At 35.8% G+C, this 25,296-nt stretch overlaps 1 protein-coding gene across 1 annotated transcript in view; it reads left to right on the top strand.

The window, feature by feature from the left end:
- The window catches only part of LOC131842670 (ATP-binding cassette sub-family D member 1), a 57,222-nt gene that overhangs the window by 25,532 nt on the left and 6,394 nt on the right, over positions 1-25,296 (top strand). The window contains exons 2-12 of the mRNA XM_059191241.1: positions 10,760-11,123; positions 13,279-13,404; positions 14,949-15,153; positions 16,938-17,037; positions 18,312-18,443; positions 19,077-19,216; positions 20,074-20,246; positions 21,336-21,507; positions 22,842-22,948; positions 23,902-24,070; positions 24,765-24,918. Of these exons, the coding sequence (XP_059047224.1) occupies positions 10,965-11,123; positions 13,279-13,404; positions 14,949-15,153; positions 16,938-17,037; positions 18,312-18,443; positions 19,077-19,216; positions 20,074-20,246; positions 21,336-21,507; positions 22,842-22,948; positions 23,902-24,070; positions 24,765-24,918 (1,637 nt within the window). The 5' untranslated portion in view covers positions 10,760-10,964. The remainder of the gene's footprint in view (positions 1-10,759; positions 11,124-13,278; positions 13,405-14,948; positions 15,154-16,937; positions 17,038-18,311; positions 18,444-19,076; positions 19,217-20,073; positions 20,247-21,335; positions 21,508-22,841; positions 22,949-23,901; positions 24,071-24,764; positions 24,919-25,296) is intronic.

The raw sequence follows: 25,296 nt of genomic DNA, 5'->3' as shown, positions 1-25,296 counted from the left end.
CTATGGGTATTATATATTTTTGGGTTTTCTTATATTTGGCTGAATGGTGTTGGCTTAAAGGGCCGGGGGTAAGTTGCCGTCTCCTCTCCTTAAGAGGGGAGATGAGAATTTTTAAATGATAATAATAATAATCTCAGGATAATTCACACAGCGCCATCTAGACCCAAATTAAGCTAGCTAAAGCTTGTGGACGGACTTTGGATACTAGACAACTGATATAAATACATACATAAATACATACATATTATACATACAAATCAAACAGACCGATACAAACAATCGTACTCATGAATACAAATGTTTGTGCCGTGCGAGGAATCGAACCCGCGACCTTCGGTCGTAAAGCGGTGTGCTAAACAGCTAGACCACCGAGTTCGTAAAATAAACACGCGTTTTAAATAATCATATATTACTTACACTGTTACTCACCAGCTATGCCACGGTGTGTTGAGTTGACTGGATGAGATCTCTATTAGAGATAAGTCTACCTTTGCTCTAATTGTTACTAATCATCATAATTACTGTACATTTTTTAATTGAGGAATATGGAATAATGCAACTCTTGCGCTAACGGTATACGCTGGCGTGGTACTTGTGGAGGATGATAGGATGAGCATGTTAAGTCAGTCGCGTGTCGATGCACTAAGAATTCACAGCGATGTGATGATATCCATAGGAGATCGACTGACAATTTAGCAATTAACTGTATATTACTGTATCAAAAATTGCGACCTTTTTGTGTTTTTTTTTATTTACGGCCCATCTTATGCTAAACGGTGACCGTAGCCTATGAACACCTGAAACACCAGGGGTATCACGAGCGCGTTGCCGACCCTTAAGAAACCTTAATATACCCTCCTTGAAAAACCCCATGCTGTAGTCTCGTGGGAAAACCTCGGCAGGAAGTTCATTCCACAATCTAAGTGTACGCGGGAGGAAACTCCTCTGAAACCGCACTGTTCGGGACCACTTAGGTTCCAGCGTGTGGGGATGAATTCCCTGTAGATGGCGAGCGGTGCGATGGTAAAAGGTGGCTGTCGGCATCATGTAGAAGAATTGTTGCTGTGGATCACTTATAATGACTTCTTTTTAACCATCCCTTACTGCTCAGGACACTGCTAAAATAAATACATCCATACATATAAATATAATTGGAGTGTCTGTTTAATATTGAAATAACCATTTTTACTACATACATATGAATATAAATACGGTACATACACCATAATTATTGGAGAGTCTGTCTGTTTGTTTCGGCCAATCAGTGAAATGGCTTGACCGATTTTGATGAGACTTTTATTGGCAGGTAGCTGTTGTAATAAGGAGTAACTTAGGCTAGTTTTATTTTAGAAAAATAAAGTTAAATTCCACGCGGACAAAGCTAGTTGATATTACAAATACTATACATACTTAGTAGAGCCACGAAATGTTTCAAATTTTAAAATAAATAGATTTGAAATGTCATTGTTTACATGAATATATGTAAGTGCTTTCATTACGGTTTTTTTGTGCGTCTGAAGGTTTCATTTTGTGTAGGGTGACCATTATTAATGTTGAAAAGACGGATAACGGCGGATTTCATTGAAAGAAAGAAAGAAAGAAAAAATTATTTATTCAGTGCTTTTCAACAATGTTACAATATAAAAAACAAGCAAACGAAATAAAAGATTATATAAAATTTATATATAATTAAACTTAATTTACCATGTAGATAATTAAAAATGAACAGAAAATAGTTAGCTAACATTTTGTCCCACGAAAATCTGATTGCCAATTGTTGAGAAACTGTTTGAGATAACAATCTGATCCTTATGATCATATACTTTGGACTCTAATTCCTATCAAATGGTATTATATATTTAGATTTTGTACTCTTGAATTATGTATAAGTAATCTAATTCGTATTTATTAGAATAAATCCCATCGATATAAACCTTGTGTGGGGATCCGAGATGCGGGTTCGATTCTTCATACGGTAAATATTTGTATCTAAGTGTTTTCTATGTCTGTATTTACAACAAATGTATCTATATAATCAGTTGATTAGTACCAAACACACAATTTGGAACTAGATGGCGTTGTGAATTATCCTGATATATTATTAGTACTGTCCGAACAAATACGTAGGTATGGTAACCCTACACCGGTAGTACGTGATTAAATTAACTTTCCTAACCCTTGAACCGTATCAATAATAGAGCACGAATTGTTACTCCGCAGTTGGTGGGCATTACTAATTCAGTAATTATACACAATAAGGTACAAATAAATACAGATTATATAATATTAGAGCATCTATACACGTAGTAAGTAGTTATTGGAATAATATGAGTAGTAGAATAGAATAGAATAGATAGGTAATTTTTATCAATCTCCTTGAAGCTTATCTAATGTGTCTGATGAGTGAGAGGTGCTGAGGGTTTAATACGTATATAGTAGAAAATACGAAGATAAAAATAAAATGCGACTTCTTTGACAGCGATAGGTAATAGAAAGTAACAATAAAGATTATGTTAAAGAAAGTTATTTAAAAATAGAATAAACACTTACCAAGGAGTTTGCTACACTTCTAATAAGATAGTGTATTGTTTGACGGACGGTATTATAGAATGTAGTAAGTAGTTGTCGGAATATAATGAGTGCAGAATAGAATAGAATAGAAGTATATATATAGTCCTGAGACATTGCGCGACACATAGGTGTCACGCAATGTCTCAAAACGACGCAGTGTCTCATTCGACTACTGTGGTTTACGACCAATATGTGTTGCCAGTGATGACTTACGGCGCTGAGACGTGATCATTACCTATGGGCCTCATAAATCAGCTCAGAGTCACTCAGAGGGCTATGCTTGGAGTTCCTCTGCGTGATCGAATTAGGTCACTCAGAGGGCTATGCTTGGAGAAATGAGGAGATCCGCAGAGAGTGACCGACATAGCCCGAAATATCGCGAAACTGAAGTGGCAATGGATAGGGCACATAGCTCCTAGGACAGATGGCCGTTGGGTCAGTAAAGTCCTAGAGTGGTAACCGCGGACCGGAAGACGCAGCGGGGGAGGGCCTCCAGCAAGGTGGACCGACGATCTGGTCAAGACCGCTGGAAGGCGTCGGATGGGAGCAGCGCAGGACCGATCGTCCTTTGGGGGAGGCCTTTGTTCAACAGTGGACGTCTTCCGGGTTGAAATGATGTTAATGACCACTATCTGTCCTTCGTGAGCGCATACCCTTAACAAACTAGTCACACAAAAATACGACGCAGTGTTTTTTTTAATTAATTTAAATTTCACCTGTCCATCCAAATAGGCAATGGAAGGCATATATTAAGCAGTGAATAATGAATTACAAAATGATGATGCTATTAAATAATTATAGGTTGTTAATGAAGTGTCATGGTTTAGTGGTTTACAATCTTAGTTACTCCGAGAGGTCAGGAGTACGAATCTAGCCGATACCGTTTTGTGCCGAAAGGTCATAAGATCAAACCTAGCAAATAGAATTTTGATATCATAAAGTCATTTATCTGACTGAATCTCTGTTAATAGGAACATCCATAACAAATCAATATGAGATCGAATCTATGAAATGAATTGAAATTGTTTATTTTGCAAGGACTAGCCGACACTGATATTATTTTGCTATTATAATTTGATATACCTGTCTGGTTCTCTGTTAATGGAAACACCGATAACAATTTTATATTAATCCAAAGGACCCTTTGCTTCGTATAATTAGCTAATAGTCGACTATTGCAACCTAGTCGAGTCTCATTTATTTATTTATAACATTTTACGGCACATTACATATTGTATGGCCGGACCGATTTTGACGGGATTTTGGCAGATAGCTGATGTCATAAGGAGTAACTAAGGCTAATTTTATTTTAGAAAAATTAAGTTAAATTCCACGCGGACGAAGTCGCGGGAACAGCTAGTCTTAAAACATATTGTAAGTAATAGCATATGTTATCTGTGGTAATAGTAATTTTGAAACTATGATGACGTTAGAAATGACAAAGTACGGCGAGAGATCACGACACGTCGTAAATTCAAATAGTCTAAAAATGTATTGTTATTGCAGAAATTGTTATGTCGTATCGTGTGTCTGGAAAATTTGAATGTTCAACGTCCGTTTGTACTGAGTACACGGAAATCATACGATCCGTTTTGTGATGAACTATACCTAATTATGTTTTTTTTATACAATTTGACCGCGTTTGACTGCAATCTCACCTGATGTTAAGTGATGATGTGGTCTAAGCTGTTACACGCAAGCTCAGTGCCTATGACTTGAGGTGCTTTACCTCCATGGTGTTATATGACTTGCATAAGCTCAGTGGCTATGACTTGAGGTGCTTTATCTCCATGGTGTTATATGACTTGCATCACAGGATACTTTTGTGTATATGTATTTACTACATGATCATGACTTGTGTTAAATTTCAAACCTGATTAGATTTAGTACCTTTTAACCCTGCCATGTTGATAATATAATCTCTAATCTCTAATCACTATGACTGATTTCCTCTTATTAATTGTTTAACCAGTTGGTTATATATTCAATATTTTTTCTTTTTGAGTATTTAATTGAATTAGTGCTAATTGGTGGTTTGTATTCACACACTTAAACTTAAAAATGTAAAGTAATAATAAAATTATTTAAAAGAGCAACACGCAAGTTTCTTGCTCGTTCTTCTTGTGATGAGACAGCTTTCCGAACGAGCGGTAGTTTAAAAAAAATGTAATGACTATTCAAAAGTGCTTCAATGTAAGTTTATTTGAATAAATGATTTTCTATTTCTATTTCTATTTCTATTTCATGTTGATAACAGTAATAAGGAATGAAAATAAAAGAGATGCTGGTAGAGACGTTTAGAGACAGAAGTGATATAAAACAAAGTGTATATAAAAATCTCTCATACTTGAAACTAGCTACCCATACCATATAAAAAAAACACAACGATAAAACATATGAATAAGATTATATCTAATAACAATACGATAATACAATTTATAAAAAAAAAAACAATATATAAAGTCGTATAAAATAAATAGAAAATAAATAAATGCGTTACTTAATTACCTAATTATTTATATTTATATACAAAAGAAAGTAAATTTATTTATTTAAGCAATTTTGTTAAACATACACTTTTATCAACAAGTAGCAACTCTCACGGATGCATTAAAAATCTTTGAATTTCTAACATTATTCTATATTATTTTATTATGTTTCATGTATTATACATATAAACCTTCCTCTTGAATCGCTCTATCTATTAAAAAAGGGGCTAGGTGCTATCTATTAAAAAAGGGGTTAGATCATCCCCCGTGGGCATTTTAACTGAAATAAATCTAGGGGTTAAATATCTACCTCAGATTATTGTACAATAAAAACATATTTTAAAAATAATATACGTAATTAATAAGATTTTATATGCGGTCTTCACCGTGTTAAGTATTTATTTCTTAATAAAACATTAGCATTTTGCACTCCTTCTCCATCATCATCATACCATCATCACTACATAGTATAAAATAAAGTCGCTGTCGCTCTGTCCGACCCTATGTATGCTTAAATCTTTAAAAACGCAACGGATTTTGAAGCGATTTTTTTAATGGATAGAGTGATTCAAGAGGAAGGCTTATATATATAATACATGTACACCTGTGCGAAGCCGGGGAGAGTAGCTAGTATTAACTATATGTGTGCGAAATTTCGTCTGCGCAAATTTCGTTGAAGTGGGTACAATACGAATTTATAAAAGAAGAGAAAAAACAGGAGAAATTTTCATAAACTTCCGTTCCTTCGTTATAAGTAAACGGAAAATTACACAAAAAAATGAAACTTGCCCGTTTCGCGATAAACTTGTTATCTCAGGCCAGTGTATGAAATTATAAGATGCTAGATTCATTGGACTGCGCTCTTAATAGTACAGTTTTATTATTAATGATAAAAAAACATCGTTAAATGTTGGATTTGTGCGACGAAGCATTTTTTTAATGGATGATAATGGAATGGTACCGTGCCAAGGGCTTACGCTGACGGGGTACCAGTGGAAGATGATAAGATGAGCATGAGAACAGGTCAGTCAGGCCATCGTGGTAAAGTCAACAGGAATTTATCAAGATAGTTTCCAGAGGGGGGAACCGCGTGGATGTCAACCTGACATGGTACATTGCTAGCATTGGGGTTTTTTAGGATTTTGGGATATTCTCAGGTGCTGTAGCAATGCGTTCGACATAGGTCTATTGTGCTCACCTTTTTTCAAAGTTCGACCTAGACCCGTCAGGGACAAGAATTGAAGGATATTCTTAGGAGCGATGGTTTTTATCTCCTCAGGATAGAGTGTATACATTGAAGGTATAAGATATTTTTGCATGAGTGGCTCATATGATGTGCAGTTTGGTTTCCTCGTCATCTTGGCAGAATCTGATCTCCTCAGGATAGAGTATACTTTCCAAAGCACTGGGGTTATTAATCCATATACCTAATAATCCCATCCGACGAAGCTATAAACTCAGGCCACTGTATGTATGTGGCGGCCTCGGTGGTCTAGCGGTTAATCGGACCGCCTTACTTCCGATGGTCGCGGGTTCGATTCCTCGTACGGCGCAAACATTTGTATTCATGAGTATGTTTGTTTGTCTGGGTGTTTTATATGTAAAGTATGTATTTGCGAATTTATATATCTATGCATTTGTATCAGTTATCTATTACCCATAATTCAAGCTTTAGCTAGCTTATCTTGGGACTAGATGGCGCTGTGTGAATTGTCAAAAATTAGAACTATTTAAATAAATTATATCCAGTTTGTTAATTAAACTAATGAGATATTAGAATTGGGTTAAAATGATATCTACCATTAAGTAACAATTAAATAATAATATATGTTGACAATAGTGTAGTACATGTGTGTGATAATAGTACACGTGACAAGGTGTTCTTGAATTAGTAATATAGGCTCCGATTAGAGTATGGCACAATGGTCAAAGACTTCAAATAATAATATTGATACGTGAAGCAAAAACTTTGTACCCCTTTGTACGGAAATATTACTAAGGACTATATAGTTTCACACACTTATAGTTTATACTAGCTGTACCCGCGACTTCGTCCGCGTGGAATTTAACTTTATTTATCTAAAATAAAAGTAGCCTAAGTTACTCCTTATTATATCAGCTACCTGCCAAAAAAAGTCCCGTCAAAATCGATCCAGCCATTTCAGAGATTAGCCAGAACAAACAGACAGACAGACAAAAATTGTAAAAAATGTTATTTTGGTGTATGTACGGTACATACACCAAAATAACATTATTTAGTAAAAAATGGTCATTTCAATATTCCAAACACTCCAATTTTATTTATATATATATATATATATATAGATGGTCCTACATGAATGAAGATATATTGATTTTGATTGAATAATTACATTATTTACTGAAATACTAAGTGACTTAATTTATAGCACAAATTAACCTTCGCCCACAATCCGCCGCGCTATCCTCTATGAGTCCTTGAACTTATGAATGTCGGTTTTTTTCCGTGAATATGTACTATTATAAATAAATAAATCTCGACATCTATTTATCTTTTGTCTCATAACAATATCCAATGCAATATCCTAGGGGCAGTTCAATCATTACGTAGGCAGATTTATTACAATTATTTACCCCCCCCCCCCCTCCTTATCAGCAAAAGTAAGCGAAACTCTTACCCCCTCCCCCATGCTTACGTAAACATTTTTCAATTAATGTATTGTTTTCTAGCAAAGACAATGTGAGAGTTGCGATTCGTGTAAAAAAGTAAAAAAATTGCCCATGACGTAATCATCATCTAGACTCTCCCACCCCCCATGTCATCCAAAATAAGCAAAGCAAAGACCCCACCGCCCCCCCCCAGTGCTTACGTAATACTTGAACGATCCCCTATGGCCTATTTTATGATTCTTATTGAAATTGACACCACTGTCTTCCATTAAAAAAATATTAACATCTCAAAACAATGAAACTTAGAACTTTGATACAAATAGTCTAAATATATATAACTCAAAGGTGACTGACTGACTGACATACTGATATTTTCTTTATTACAGTATTTAATTGAATTAGTGCTAATTGGTAATTTGTATTCACACACTTCAATTTAAAAATGTAAAGTAACAACAAAATTATTTAAAAGAGCAACACACAAGTTTCTTGCTCATTCAACTTGTGATGATACTTTCTGAATGAGCCGAAGATTGAAAAAAAAATGTGAATATTCAAAAATGCTTCTATGTAAGATAAATGATTTTCTATTCTATTCTACTGGTTGAAAGTACTTGGTGCTAAATCCGTCAAATATACATGTTTGTATTAAAGTTAAATAAAAAAATACGTGATGTAGTAATGACAAATTGAATTGGCAACGCAGCAGCTGAGAGCAGTCATGTACGCCATAGTTCTTATGTATATTGTACTAGTACGTAATTACTCATTACTGTTGCTCCAAGAAAGGAAGTGTGCGTCACTCACCTTCGGCCAAATGTGGAGGCTAATCTATCAGTTTGTTTTCCTCTATGTACCGTAAAAGAATAGGTTTACTTAAATCTTTTGCCTGTGCAAATTGTTAATGATTAGTTGAAGTGAATGAGCGTATTATAACGCGAGTTATAGCGCGGAACAAACACGCAGATTTGGACTCCTTCACTAGTCGACAATAGTTATCTAATTCTAGTTACTAGATGTTTATTACTTTTTTAAAGAAATCTATTAAGGATAGTACTAACTAAATAAAACGAACTAGTAGTATAATTGTAACTAGTAAACCCGCGTAACTTCATCTGCATCACACTTACTTGATATTTATCATTGTATTTCGCCTAATTTACATAATATCTTTTTATATTATAGACTATTTGTTGTTATGATGATAAGCTATATTACTTTAAAGTTTCATAAAAATCTGTTCAGTAGTTTTTATGTGAAAGAGTAACAAACATCCATTTAACCATCCATAGTCATAAACTTTCGCGTTTATAATATTAGTAAGATTCTAAATTACACTGAACAAATTTCATTACATCATCTAATATCAAGTCTAACAGAGCTAAAATACCATGAGTACTAAATAATTTATAGACATACGTAATTAAAATAATATTGTTATAATTTTATGTGTGTACACATAAAAACCCACTGACACAAACAGATATACTCACCTATGCAAATGTTTATATATTATGTGTATAATTATAGAATCCGTAATTATATGATAAAACAAAGTGTTACACCGCTATTTTACCAAGGTTGTTAAACTTCATCTGGTCTTGTTATTTCATCACATAGTACATCATAGATTTAAGAGGAGTGTCATGAAGTAGATTACAGAAGCAGCATACATGTTGTGTTGTCATAAAAATTTCGATACCAACAAATTGCAATATGCGTATTTCTTTACAATTTCCAGTACAATTGTAAGAATACATCGCAATTCTGATAACAGATGCTAATTATTTGATCTTATACCTTTATCATAAAGGTATGATCTCAAATAGAATGCAATAATTTATAATAGAGGTCGGAATAATAACAGTTAATTGTCGTGTTGCTACGTCTCGAACTGCGTCCGGAGTAATTGACATAACATTCAACGTGATTATGTTTAGTTTATTAGGTTATACACGGGCAGCTAATTATGCTATTGTTTGAATTAACTAAGGCGTTTGACTACGTGTACCACGCTATTCTAACAACATGCTTGGTTCACATTGCTCTGCTAGCTAGCAATATTTGTAGCGTTGTTTTGACTGAGGGGTCAAGGTTATTACTATACATATTTATTAATATATACGATGTCTTATATTGACATGCGTTTGGAGTACTGCAAGGGTAATATTTGGACCTCAATTATTTATTTCCAAGTAGATATTTTTAGATGTATTGAAGAATATACATATTTTCACAAATATTTTTCACAGTTAATGAACTTTTGTCATTAATAAGTCAAGGTTACATGAGAAACGAATGAATAGAGTTTAGAGGTTTAATTTTGTTTTAGTAAGGACATATTTAATAAAGTAAATAATTATTTTACTCTGAGCTGACGTATACCTGATTGGGAGTGGTAACAATTATGTATAAACCTGAGCAGCCTCACAGATCTGTATTATTATTTGTTGCTATATGACTTTTAGAGGCATATAATATTCACTTAATCATTTTAAATGTTCTTTTTTAAGAAAGCTCTTGGTCTGGGAAATTTTTGTAAATATATACGTTCAAAATGTATGTTGTCTTGTTTAGATTATGCACCCTATTCTTTAATTTTTTTAAATATATTTTCTTCGTAAATACTAAAGACGAGGACTTTGAGAGCATCCGGATCGGACTAAGCGATATGATAGCGTGTATGTTTTACTACTTGCCTCGACCTGTAATTATGTCTAACTTGCATCTTCGCATCATAAACTAACTGCCTACATCTTTTGCAATGCGGTATCCGTTGCAGAGTTGTTAGCGATCATTGTATCTATCTAACCATTAATCTTGGAGTTTATTACTTTTATTGCTGTAATATCATGTTAATGTTGCTATAAGTAGATAATATTTTACCGATATTGCAATCTGCTGTTGTTATATTAGAATGTGTAAGATTTTTGTGGATTCTGTTTGTGCTAAAGTAAGATGAGGAGAGTCATCTACATAAACAAACACAATTATTACTATTTTTATATTAGATTTTTTTTATATTAATCTATTGTTTCTTATTGTTACAGTAAAATGGACGAACGACCAGAGACGACTATCACAACTTAATACAAGAAATATAAATAAACGAGAAATTATACTAACCAGTTCCCAGCATCTGTGATTTAAAAATAAGTAATAACGATCTCTTATTAACATATAACGTAAGTTTATATAAATAATTTAAGGATACATAGAAAAGAATAATAAAAGAAAGACTAAAGATATAGAAAAATGCCAGCGATACTCTCAAAGATTCGGGAGCAGGCGTCGAGGGTACAACCCACAGTGGCACTGGGTGTCGGTGTCGGTGTTGCTTTAGCTGCTTGTGCTCTGTACGGAACGAGGGACAAGAAACAACCACCACCATGCAACAATAATAATAATTACAAGGTAAGAAATATACTACTTCTTACTAATATTATAAACGTGGAAGTTTGTGATTGTGGATGGATGGATGGAAGTTTGTTGCTTTTTCATGCAAAAACTACTGAATGGATTTGAATGAATTTTTATAATAATAAACTTGACACGTAGACTATAAATTTTAGCCACGGGAACAGCTAGTATATAATAAGTAGACAAATAATTCGGAACAATTTACACAGAGCCACCTATTCCCTAGCTAAATTGAGCTTGTGGCATGGGTGCTAGACAACTGATACACTTAAATGAAAACGTATTTCTAAATACATCTCATTATGCTTAAGAATACAAATGTTTGTATGATGCGAGAATGGATCCCGCGAATATAGGAAATAAGATGAATAGATAATCATGGCCGCACGATATTAAGTCCGCTAAATGTATTGAACTATATTTTGGATTGAAGTTAAATAAATAAAAAACTACTTTTATTGCCAAACATGAACAGAAAAAAGGGTACAATTAAGAAAAAAGCTTACAGGAGATGTCTTGGCTATTAAGCACATCCTCAGTGAGGTGCGCCTAATCAGCGCTGGTTTTCAATCAGCCTTCATTACTCGTGAAAAATATAAACGTGCGGGTTTAAAGTATCTAAGTAAATCTATTTGTTGTCTAGTACTACACAAGCTCTGCTTAGCTTGGTTTTAGAGGGCTCTGGCATAGGTGTGAATTGTCCTTGGCTATTATTATTAATGACGAATAGAATTTACTGTCTCTTTTATCAAAAGGTCTCTTGGCCTTTATGTGGAGTGCAAATTCTTCCGTGTGCGTTGATAGATGATAGAACTGTGCTACCTCGTCAAGAGCAGGAGCGGATTGTGAATTTGTGGGGCCCTGGGCTAAATCTACTAAGGGGCCGACCTAATTATATTACTACCAAAATCAAGCGACCAGAAATTCCCCATTCCTTTCGGTAGACGCGCACTTGCATGTTTTGATTGATCTCAGGGTGGCCAACCTTATGATAGGTTTTCTAATATTCTAGATATTTTTTTAAATTCTAAATATAGTTTTAGTGGGGACTGGGGGCCTTTTGTATCCTCGGGGCCCTGGGCTGCAGCCCAAAAAGACCTTAGGTAGATCCGTCCCTAGTTAAGAGTGTCACATGAACCTACCATTGGGTGTGGGACGTGATTCAGAACCGGTCTTTGTGGCAATTTTTTGTTGGTATTTAAATTTGAAGTCGAACGATTATGACTTTTATGATTGTTGTATATCTATAAATAACTTTGGTGTTTAATTGCTTATTAGCAATTCAAGAATGTTCTATTACCAAATAGAGATAGAATGATTATGATAGAATGAATTTTAATATAGTTATAAGTTGGTTTGTTTCTCTGATGATATACATAGAATGTAACTGATTGTTGTCTGTACATTAAATCGAATATATATACTTATTCAAAATGTCGATATAATTAGCGGTGTAACAGAAATATTGAAGAACATGACAATCGTAATATAGAGAATACAGCGTTGTATATTTGAATATTATAAAATAAATAATTGAGGAGTTAAATACCTATTTTTGTTGGAGTTTCCAACAAAAGTAGCTGTTGCCAATTACTTTTACAATCTGTTTATGTTCTTTGTAATATACTTCTGGTGCGATAAAGAGTAAATAAATAAATACATCATCATCATCATCATCGCAGCCCGGAAGACGTCCACTGCTGGACATAGGCCTTCCCCAAATATCTCTACGATGATCGGTGCTGTGCAGCTCGCATCCAATGCCTTCCAGCGATCTTGACCAGATCGTCGGTCCACTTTGCTGGAGGCCTTCCCACGCTGTGTCTTCTGGTCCGTGGTCGCCACTCGAGGACTTTGTTGCCCCAACGGCCATCTGTCCTACGAGCTATGTGCCCTGCTCGTTGCCACTTCAGTGTCGCAATTCTTCGGGCTATGTCGGTCACTCTGGTTCTTTTGCGGATCTCCTCATTTCTGATTCGATCACGCAGCACTCCAATCATAGCCCTCTCCATTGCCCTCTGAGTGACTCTGAGCTTGTTCATGAGGCCCTCTATGCCGTAAGTCATCAGCAACACACATTGGTCGTAAATTTCGTCTTGATAAATAAATACATGCTGTTCAATAAATTAATATGTATTTTGTTTTTCAGTTGGCGAAGAATGGTAAATACCATTCGGTTGAAAATGGCGCCAGTGAAACGTGCGGGGGACGCTGCGGGACGGAGCAGTGCGCACTCTGCCGAGGAGATGCAGACACAGACAACAAACAGAATATTGTAAGTATATACCTATATTAATATTATAAACGCGAAAGTTTGTGAGTATGAATGGATGTTTGTTACTTCACGCAAAAGCTACTAAACGGATTTTGATGAAACTTTACAGTAATATAGTTTATATATCAGAAAACTAGGAGGGTATAAATTTCAGGCAGGTGAAACCGCGGCCACAGCTAGTATGTATATGCACCATGAAGACGGTATCACACCATCTGATGGTAAACGGTTACTGTAGCCTATGGACGCCTGAACCACTAGGGGTGTTTCGTGCGCGTAGCCGACCCTAATTCTTTAAAAATCCGATGTATATATTGAGATATATTGGGAAATGTACTTTAATGTTTTAATATTGAAGTCCATTTTCCAATGTTTTTTTTATTTATTAGCTAATGAAGTTTTGGGAATATTAATGAAGGAGGCGTTTTTAGTTACACGTTACAATATCGCATAGATATAGATTTTGAAATATAATCTCTTGAAATTTCTTACTTCTCTACCATTAACGTATGACGTACTCGTAATTCCTCACTTAACATGTGACATCGTTCCTGGATGATTTCTTCTTTGTTATTAATTTATAGATAGGTTCTATCTAAAATAGTCCACAAGATTTCAATTAACTCCGATAAAAAACAAAATTTATCTGCGTTATATTCCCAATTTTTTTGCAATATTATTCATTGCCCATAACTATAAGGCCAGTTAAATAAAAAATGATAGCATGTTTTTCATTGAATTCATGATGCCAACAGTGTGTGTTTATGAGTCATTAGCTGACCCGCGAACAATCGTCTACCCCACATAGCCCCCGATTTTGCTACATTTATCAATGCAACTCCGCTCCTATTGGTCGCAGCGTGATGTTATAAAGCCTATAGTCTTCCTCGGTAAATGGGCTATCGAACACTAAAAGAATTTTCAAAATCGGTTCAGTAGATCCAGAGATTACCCCTCTTAACTTAATATACATATATATATTGTATGAACGTGTTTAGAAACACGGTTAGTAACATGGCGCGCGTTTTAAATCTCTTCCTCTTAGAAAGACTCAAGATGTCGGAATGCGGAATTGTGGATAATTATAGTGAAACAGGACCAGATTGATTATGTAACGTGATTGCTAACCAGTCTACAAGCTAGACTGGTTAGCGATCAACAAAGCCAAAGCAAAACAGCCCATCCTCAGATCACTTTAATCTTTTCCCCTACCCATCCTTTCTTAAAATGTTGGCAATGCACTTGCGATTCCCCTAGTGTTGCGGGTGCTCATTGACTGTACTCAGTTACCATCAGGAGAGCCCTAAACTTGTTTGCTTCCTACACTAAAAAAGAGATTTAGATTTAATTAATCTACCGATCATTCGGAAAGAAAAACGAGCAAGAAACTTGTGTGATGCTCTTTTAAAAAAGTATTGTTTGAATTAGATTTACATTAACAAGGATTAGGCATCCGACAATCAAAATAGAAACCGCTACGCGCTTAATCTCTGTTCAATCAGATAATATTGTCAGCGCTAAATAAAAATCATTTATGTTTTCAGGAAGATGCAGATGAAACCCTTTCAGTACCAGAGGAACACGTGCCCGGCCTGAATTTAGAGTTCCTCAGACAGCTGGGGACCCTCGCCCGTATCATGGTGCCAGGGTTCCGCAGCCATGAAGTGGCGTTGCTCAGTGCACACACCCTCTGCCTTTTCTCTAGAACATTCCTTTCAATATACGTAGCTTCTCTAGAAGGATCCATAGGTAAGATTCTTCTCTTCTATCATTCTTATTATGTTAAAGTCTAAGCACAACTATACTAAGATTATAAGGCTGAAGAGTTTGTTTGTTTGAACGCGCTAATCTCAGGAACCAGTGGTTCGAATTGAAAAATTCTTTTTGTGTTAGATAGTTCATATGTCGAGGAAGGCTTTAAGCTATATAATATTACGCTACGACTAATAGTAGCGGAGGATCAGTGAAAAATGTTGCAAAAAATTATTGGGGAAAATTATTCATATTTGAGGGTTTCTGTTGCGTGCGCTGCGCGAAAGAAGTCGCGGACGTAGCTAGTATGGTATAAGCTGAGATGATTGAGAATCTAATGTGTCCAGTTTGATCAAAAAAGAAATATATATATCAGGACAATTCACACAATGCCATCTAGTCCCAAGCTAAGCAGAGCTTGTGTTATGGGTACTAGACAACTGATATAAATATTTAGATACATTTTTTTTGTAAATACATACTATATCGATACAAACAATCATACTCATGAATACAAATGTTTGTATCTGTCTGGGTGTTTTTTACATATATTGTGTATGTATTTACAAAAAAAATATGTATTTGTATCAGTTGTCCAGTATACATCCATCTAGTCCTAAGATGGTGCTGTTTGAGTTGACCTGAAATACTATTATATTATTGAGACAAACTTGCTGTCCCCAAGTAGCGTTTAGAAAAATTTAATAGGTCTTTTATGGGAATAGGTATAAAAATTTACAATAAGATACCAAAGGATATGTTGGAATTACCCTTAAATAAATTCAAAACATCTATTACATCATATTTACTGAGCAAAGCCTATTACTCACTAAACGATTACTTGAATGACGAGTGTGCATGGCAATAGTTGTTCATGCACTGAATTTTCATTTAATGTTAGACATAGACACCTATATAAATATACATCGTAAATAAACTGGCTTTAAAAAAAAAAGTATTTCAATTGAGTTTCTTGCCAGTTCTTCTCAATTGGATCTATATACCGAACTGGACGGTAGGGAAAAAAATAAAATTATAATGTAAAAATTTGACGTTCATAAGCGGCTAGAAATGTCCTACATCAATAAATGATTTTTGAATTTGAATTTAAATGTATTATTAACCAATAATACTCATGAATATGATATAAATGTTTGTACTACCTGAGGAATCGAATCCGCGATTCGAAGTAAAACGGTGTATTTAACCTAGCTAGCTAGACCATCGAGACGAGTATTCTATCAGTTGCCTAGTACCCATAACACAAGCTCTACTCAGCTTGGGACTAGATGGCGTTGTGTGAATTGTCCAAAGATATTCTTTTTCTCTTGTCTTGGCAACAAACAGTCTTTATCTATACATCTGTACATATAAATGAAATTGGAGTGTCTGTTTGCAATATTGAAATAAACGTTTTTTTACTATATGCATATGAATACGGTACATACACCAAAATAACATTTTTTACAATTTTTGTCTGTCTGTCTGTCTGTTTGTTCCGGCTAATCTCTGAAATGGTTGGACCGATTTTGACGTGAAATTTTTGGCAAGTAGCCGATGTAATAACGGGTAACTTACGCTATTTTTAATTTAGAAATATAAAGTTAAACTCCACGCGGACGCAGTCGCGGGAACAGCTAGTATAAATATGTAATTATTTGTACATTTATCGTATTTTTTACGTCGTTACATTTACATCGTATACATTGAGTGTCGAAAAGTTTTGCATAATTATATCGTGAGCCTAGTGGACTAAAATTTTTTTTTTTATTTAATTTCAGTGAGGCATATTGTGCAAAAGGATATGCGCCGCTTCGCAGCACTCCTGCTGCAGTGGTTCGGTATCGCGATACCGGCCACCTTCATCAATTCCATGATCAGGTAATATCACCTAGAACTCCTACACTTAACCTCCTTTGGTTTATTACTTAACTGTATATTTAATAATAGCTTTTATATTAAATGCAAGCGAAGCCGCGGACGCTCGCTTTGTATCATTACTGGCTGCTGAAGTAGCAAAATGTTGATATGTTATTTTTTGTTTTTTATAAAAAAAGAAAATTATAATAAAATGTAGTCTAAGTTCATTCTAATACCTCAAAGAATATGTGTACAAAATTTCATGATGATCGGTTCAATAAAAAATATTTGTTTTTTTTAATAAAATGTAGTCTAAGTTCATTCTAATACCTCAAAGAATATGTGTACAAAATTTCATGATGATCGGTTCAATAAAAAATATTTGTTTTTTTTAATAAAATGTAGTCTAAGTTCATTCTAATATCTCAAAGAATATGTGAACAAAATTTCATGATGATCGGTTCAGTAGTTTTTGCTTGTCACCATAACATAGATGTATTATGCATATATACTTTACTCTTGGATCACTCTATCTATTGCTGAAACTGCATTAAAATCCGTTCCGTAATTCAAAAGATATAAGCGAACAGACAGCGGGAGCCATTTTGATTTTATACTGTACTAGCTACTCGCCCCGGCTTCGCCCGGGTGTACATGTATTATACATATAAACCTTCCTCTTGAATCGCTATCTATTAAAAAAAACTGCTTCAAAATCTATTGTGTAGTTTTAAAGATTTAAGCATATATAGGGACGGACAGACAGCGACAGTGACTTCATTTTACACTATGAAATGATGATAAAGATCTATTAAGCTCTCTCCTAATCTCCTCTCTTAGGATATGTTAAATCTTATTAGCTCAGTTTTTATACAATTCTTATATATATATACATCCCTCCATGACAATTTACAGTTCACATAAATCTACATATTCCTAATATCTTGGATTTACTATTTACCTATATAAATAATAATAATAATCTCAGGACAATTCACACAGCTCCATCTAGACCTAAGTTAAGCTAGCTATGGGTACTAGACAACTGATACAAGTACATAGATATATATATTTTTTCGTAAATACATACATATTATTCATAGAAAACACCCAGACCGATACAAACAATCATACTCATGAATACAAATGTTTGTGCGAGGAATCGAACCCGCGACCATCGGTCGTAAAGCGGTGTGCTAGACCGCTAGACCAATGAGGTCGTCAAATATCAAACTACAACAACATCATCTGAGCGCGAGGGTACAAATGTTAACTCGAGTGTGTATAATTTGCAGATACCTAGAAAGCAGACTGGCGCTTGCATTCCGCACCAGGCTGGTGAACCACGCCTACGACCTGTACTTCAAGAATCAAACATACTACCGCGTCTCCAATCTGGACGCCAGAATAGAGAACGCAGATCACAGGTAATAATTTGTATATAATAATATTCTTTTATTCAGCAACATAATACAGAGTAAAAATATAGAAAGACTTAAAAATTTCGAAACGGCCTCCACTGAGCTGATGCCGCAGCGTGCCACTGCAGCGTTGATTTTCAGTGGAGCCACTTGAAAAAAAATCCCATTCTTGGTGATGATATTATTGACTTTAAATATATAAAATGAAGAGTAAGTTAAATGTGTTTAATGGATTGTATTAATAGTTTTAAATAAAATAATTTCATAATAACGTATTGTAATAATAATTTTAAATATAAAAATGTGATAATAATGTAAATGTAATAAATATTACTGTAAGATTTTACACGCCGGAAACGGCAGGGCATGTTTGGAACTATTATAATCTTAAGACCATTATGTACACATGTTCCAGTAAATAAATTGAATTGAATTGAATAATAGAAGTCTACTTAATTGTGTAATATAATACAGCAAAAGTAACATATTTATTCAATATATATATATACATACAACTACTGGTTCAGTAGTTTAGGAGTCCATCTCGCGGACATACAACGTGACATATAATTTTTATACACAAAGATATATATAAATATTAATAAATGATTTTAATTTTGATTGTATTCTCTTCACCAGGCTAACAGAAGATGTATCAGTATTCACGCAGTCCGTAGCTCACCTGTACAGTTCCCTGACGAAGCCGTGCTTCGATCTGCTTCTCATCGTACTGACGCTGGCCAGTTATGCCAGCAAGATGAAGGGCAACATATTAATAGGTCAGTATCGTTGTTTAGTTAAATATTAGTTTTATTATCATATATTTAAGAACTATTATAATGTTGACACATAATATATAAAAAAATTAAGTTTAAGGGTGATTTTCTCGAAACTCTCCCTGTTATATATCCACAACAGAAAGAAAAAGTTTTGAGATGTTGGCGAGGTTTAGTCATTATCCTGCTGTACAGACAGGTTTATTGCTATCAACGTGGACTCTATTTTCTTCATGGTTTTTTTTTCTTATGGATGATAATGGAATGGTGCAACCGCCTAATGATAGGATGAGCTTGAGGTTAGTTAGCCTATCGTGATAAATTCACCAAGATGTATCAAGATGGTTTCCAGGAGGAACCGCGTGGGGGTCAACCTGACATGTGCACCATGTTGTTTATTGTTACCATATTGTTAGCAATAATTATCTTATATATAAAATTCTCGTGTCACAGTTTTCGTTCCCATACTCCTCCGAAACGGCTTGACCGATTCTCATGAAATTTTGAGCGTATTGAGTAGGTCTGAGAATCGGCCAACATCTATTTTTCATCCCCCTAAATGTTAGGGGTAGTACACCCCTAAATTTTTTTTTATTTTAAGGCAAAACAACGTTTGCCGGGACAGCTACTCAATCTATATTACTAACCCTTTCTTCCCCCATGATGAGTTTGACGAGGATGAAGTCAGATTAGCTCATCATTGCGAATTCACAAGGAATTAACCACGATATATTTTAAGGGGGACCACGTGGAGGTCGATTACATTTAAATATATTAAACCTATATGGTCAATATTCAGCCCCGATGCTGTGTGGAGTAGTTTCTAGCAACTAGATCTAATACGAATATGATGTTGCCAGGTCCGGGCATAGCGACGGTGGTGATCGTGCTGACTGGGCAGCTGCTGCGGCTGCTGAGTCCCAGGTTCGGTGCCTTGGCGAGTGAGGAGGCTCGCATGCGTGCTAACCTTCGTCACGTCCACTCGCGGCTCATCGCGCACGCTGAGGAGGTCGCCTTCTACGGAGGTCACAAGGTACTTACAAGACCTATACATCTTTACATATTTTTACACTAGTCAGCTCGTGACCACGGCTAGTGTAACCTAGTCGAAACGTCGAGAGAAGTAAATACCATTATTTACCATAAAATTATTTTTGTTTAAACCCGTTTAACTATATTTATATACTAGCTGTGCCCTCGGTTTCACACGCGTTAAATTTCAATATAAAATATAGCCTATGTGTTATTCGGATGCATAAGCTACATTACTGTAAAGTTTCATTATCCCTTCGAATGTTTTGACATAGATCTGTGCGCAAAACCGTGACTTCTTTTTAACCAATTTAGTCCTTATTATTAAACGAAATAAGATCGAAACGCATTTGTAAATATACATTGGAGCGTACATAACGCCTCTTCACTTTCGGTTGCTACGATAGGCGACAGACATTCGAAAGGTTAAAATCAGTTCAGTTCAGTTGTTTTTGCATGAAAGAGTAACAAACAACCATTCACAAACTTTTGCGTTTAAAATGTTATTAAGATATCTGAACACACTTGCAGTGTTTAGCGGTTTGTTTTTGGATAATAATGGAATGGAGCACCCGCCTGCGCTAACGGTTTACGCTGGCGGGGCTCCAGTGGAGGATGATAAGATGAGCATGAGGTCAGGTCAGTCAGCCCATCGTGCTGGCTAATCAGAAATGTATTTTTTATTCTAAATTAGTATTTAAATTTATAGTTCCTATTATTTATAATTTACCCACGCACATGAACTATAATAATAATAATCTCAGAACTATTAACACAGCGCCATCTAGACCCAAGTTAAGCTAGCTAAAGCTTGTGTTATGAATACTAGATAACTGATACATATACATAGATATTTTTTTTGTAAATACATACATATTATACATAGAAAACAACCAGACCGATACAAACAATCATACTCATGAATACAAATGTTTGTGCCGTGCGAGGAATCGAACCCGCGACCATCGGTCGTAACGCGGTGTGCTAGACCGCTAGACCACCGAGGTCGTCAAATGAACTATTCATGTGGTGTGAATTGGGCCTGAGGTATTATTATTATAATTGTATAATAAAACGTATCTGGTTCCAGGTGGAGCTAAGTCAGCTGCAGTCGGCGTACAAGGAGCTGGTGGCGCAGATGACTGGCGTGTTCAACAAGAAGCTCTGGTACGTGATGCTGGAGCAGTTCTGCATGAAGTACGTGTGGTCCGGCACTGGAATGGTGATGCTAGCGCTGCCCATACTCACAGGCACCACGGAAGGTATGTATTATGTTTATTTATTTATTTATCTACTATCTATAGAAGTAATAGCGTGTCTTTTATACTATTTTTCTTTATTTTGTATTCAAAAATATGTATGTATATTTTTTATTCCTTTATATACACGACTACCTGCAAATGTATCTAAGACATTTATAATATGTTAATTGGCTTTCGAGGCACAGGTTCAACTATATCGAAAATTTTGTATTGCAAACTCGCGCGAAAGTATGAAAATAAATAGTTAAAATCCCTCTTGATTTTTGGCGCTGACTTCGGGCTCTAAACTGTCAGGTCTAAAGATACAATTCCTGTGGCGGCGGTGGCGGCGGTGTTGCCACAACATACTAACTACCATATAGTAATTTTAAGTAGATATGAATGACGTGGTCCAGTGGAGTGAGTAGTCATGCTCACTAAAATGTTCAGATATGTGGCGGCGTGGTGGGCCGGGTCATTGGGACAACAGATGTGGAGATAACGAGAAATCATACGTCATACTCGTGAACGAGTGCTGCTTGTAGGGACTGGTCTGCTCTTATTACTACGACTGATTTAATCTTATTGTGTATTTATATTTGACCCTAATAAATTAGTTCTGGTTGGTAGTTTATATTCACACGTTTCGACTTGTAAATGTGAACTTACAAGCATTATTTAAGAGAGCAACACACAAGTTTCTTGCTTGTTCTTCTTGTGATGAGAAAGTTTTCCGAATGAGAGGTAGATAAAAAAAAATTGTTATGACTATTCAAAAGTGCGTAAATTAAGTTTATTTGAATAAAGGATTATTTATTCTATTCTATTCTATAACAGTAATGTTGACTTCCAAAAACGTATGTGCCTTCGTCATGTAGAAATGATTTGTAGAGTATGTTGTAATATAATTATTAGGATTTATTAGATTTATATATTTAAAGAAATATGGAGTATACCCTTTCTACCCGCTAATGTATCCTAATCTGTTTGTATTAGGTATGGTAGGGTACAACGAATTGCGGGTGCGGAGAGAGTTATGCCTAGTGTTATATTCATTTAAATTGATTAGGGGTAAAATGTTGTTGACGTCGACCGCAACTGCTGGCTGTGCCGCGCGGGGCCACACACTTACTAGGCAAAGCACCGGTCACAAGAGCACTGCGTACGTTAAATCATATAACGGAGCAAATAGATCTATTTTCTTGTTCTCTGAATGAGTTCACGAAGATCGCTTTATTTATTATAAGTTATAATTAATTTAAAAAATAATGTTTGCTGCACTATTGTATTAGGCTAAGACCTGTAAAAATAGATGTAAGTGTAGAAAATAAATAAATAAGTTTTGATGGCTACAGGCGAGGGTGGTGGCGGCATCAGCGCTCGCACAGAGTACATGACCACCTCGAGGAACCTTCTCAACTCGGCTGCAGACGCCATCGAGCGGCTGATGTCCAGTTACAAGGTAACCACATCTTTTTTTATACTAAAAAATATATGCACATAATGTAGTTAGCAACATGGCCGTATCAGCTAACTATTATTGACAACATGGATGGCTCAACGGAAATATATAAAATAAAAAAAAAAACATTAAAATATTAGTTCCCAAGTATATCATTACTTCTAAAGTTAGGTTAAGTTTACTTTAATTGAATTTGTTTTTATATAACTTACCCTAAAAGGCTTAAATCCATCTACTCGGGGGTTGTTGCCTCTGTTGATGCCGGGGCTAAGGGTTTCATCTCAAGGCCCTTCACCCCTTTAGGGGATGTTGGAGACCAGTGTCAGTCAGACAGATTTGGTGTCTGTGCGGCTGTCGTTCGATAGCTGTATGGATCTTCGTTACTGACAGATGGCATTAACAGCCCTCAAACCCAATGGATGTTAGAAAACATTCATAACTTTTATTTTATTATCACTTAATTTCCATTAATGTATTTTTTTAGTAAAAATTTCATCATATCCATTACATAATTTGTACACGTCATACATTTTTATGCTGTCCCTACTGTCTAGTTTGGATAACTACTTCAGTTGAGATCTGCTCAGAGATTAATTGGTACTGATTTTTTAAGTTTTTCCCTTCCTCAAGTTTCGGATAATATCGGATAGGGGCGGAGCCTAATTGAGACACGTTATGTAACCATTTTATTAGTTATTTTTCTAGTTTACTTTTGAAATTCCTTAAAAAATTAATATCCGTAACTGAATTTATCCGAAACTAACGGATAATCCGAAATAATTTCATATCCGCATCTGTATCCGTATCCGGTATAATAATCATTCCTATATCTGAAACCTATCCGTATCCGAAATTTCATATCCATAACATCCCTGGTTCTGGCAGTCGTGTAGCGTAAAATCAGCTCTACTCTACCCGACCGTACTGATGTGTGGTGGTGTTGTTATCCGCAGGAGATAGTGACGCTGGCGGGGTACGCGACGCGCGTGTCGGACATGTTGACGGTGTTTGCGGAGGTGGCCAAGGGCCGATGTGTGCGCAGTGTGCACGTGGCGCCAGCTATAACCGCGCCACCAGGCACCTTCCAGGTCACCTTCAAGGACAACCATCCCGTGCCGCAAGGTACCTAACATACATACGTCGTAAATAGTCGTAATTGTTTTTTTTAAATGTATATCGGCAGCCTAATAATAAAGATGATTGTAGCGAGTGTGGAAGAGACAGTCACTTGTCGGCAGAAAATGATTTCTAATAAATTTAAATTTAAGGACTTCTGACTGGCCGTATTTATTTTTTAAACTGTATATCGGTAGCCTATTTGAGATGGTAGCAATGAGTGTTGATAAGTGTGTGTGGGCTTGAATGCTCGTACTTACTTTATGAACTTTATATCGGCGACCTAATAAGTTAGATGATAGCTACGTATGTTTTATTTGACAAATGATTCTGTGCACAGGAATGGCGATGTACTTTTTTGAACTGTATATAGACAGTTTAACATTAATGGTGATAGCAGTGAGCGTTCAGTAGATAGATGTATTTGCGCGCTTGAATAGTCGAACTTATTTTGTGAACTGTATTTCAACGGCCTAATAAATTAGATGATATCAAGTAAAGTGTGTGCGTGCAGGCGTGGTGACGTACTTTTAGAACTGTATATCTGCGGCCTAATTCTCTAATTCATTAAATTAGACGATATCAGCTATTATGACATGTGCGCGCAGGCGTGGTGACATTCTTGTTTGAACTGTATACCTGCGGCCTAATGAATTAGATATCAGGTAATGTGTGTGTGTGTGTGTGTGTGTGCCGGCAGGCGTGGTGACGTACTCGAGCGACCTGTCGATCACGCTGCGCAACGTGCCCATCGTGACGCCGGCCTGCGACGTGGTGGCCAGCGGCGTCTCGCTCACCATCGCGCCCGGCACCCACCTGCTCATCGTGGGGCCCAACGGCTGCGGCAAGTCCAGGTACGGGGTTCCAAATATCTCATATCCTGACGAGATAAATACTGTCGTAGCCCAATTATGCATAAACGCCTTTGGAGAGTATACACTCTACCCTGAGGATATAAAAACCATCGTTCCTAAGAATGTCCTTGAATTCTTGTCCCTGATGGGTCTAGGTAACCAACTTTGAAAAAGGGTGAGCATAATACATAAATTATATATATTAGCACTGCGACCTACATGTATGTAGATGTAGGTCACAGTGCTACAGGTCTAAAACACCTGTAATAGCTCAAACCTCTGGATGGCACTGTGTAAATTGTCCTGAGCTATTGTATATATATATTGTATGATTGTGTAACGAGATAGTCGGTAGTGTCAGTAGCCTGTTTGACACCA

This window comes from Achroia grisella, unplaced genomic scaffold, assembly GCF_030625045.1.
Source record: "Achroia grisella isolate CSIRO2021 unplaced genomic scaffold, CSIRO_AGI_Agris_v1 utg241, whole genome shotgun sequence".
In the NCBI taxonomy this organism is placed as follows: domain Eukaryota; kingdom Metazoa; phylum Arthropoda; class Insecta; order Lepidoptera; family Pyralidae; genus Achroia; species Achroia grisella.
This window is presented reverse-complemented; position numbering and strand designations above follow the sequence as displayed.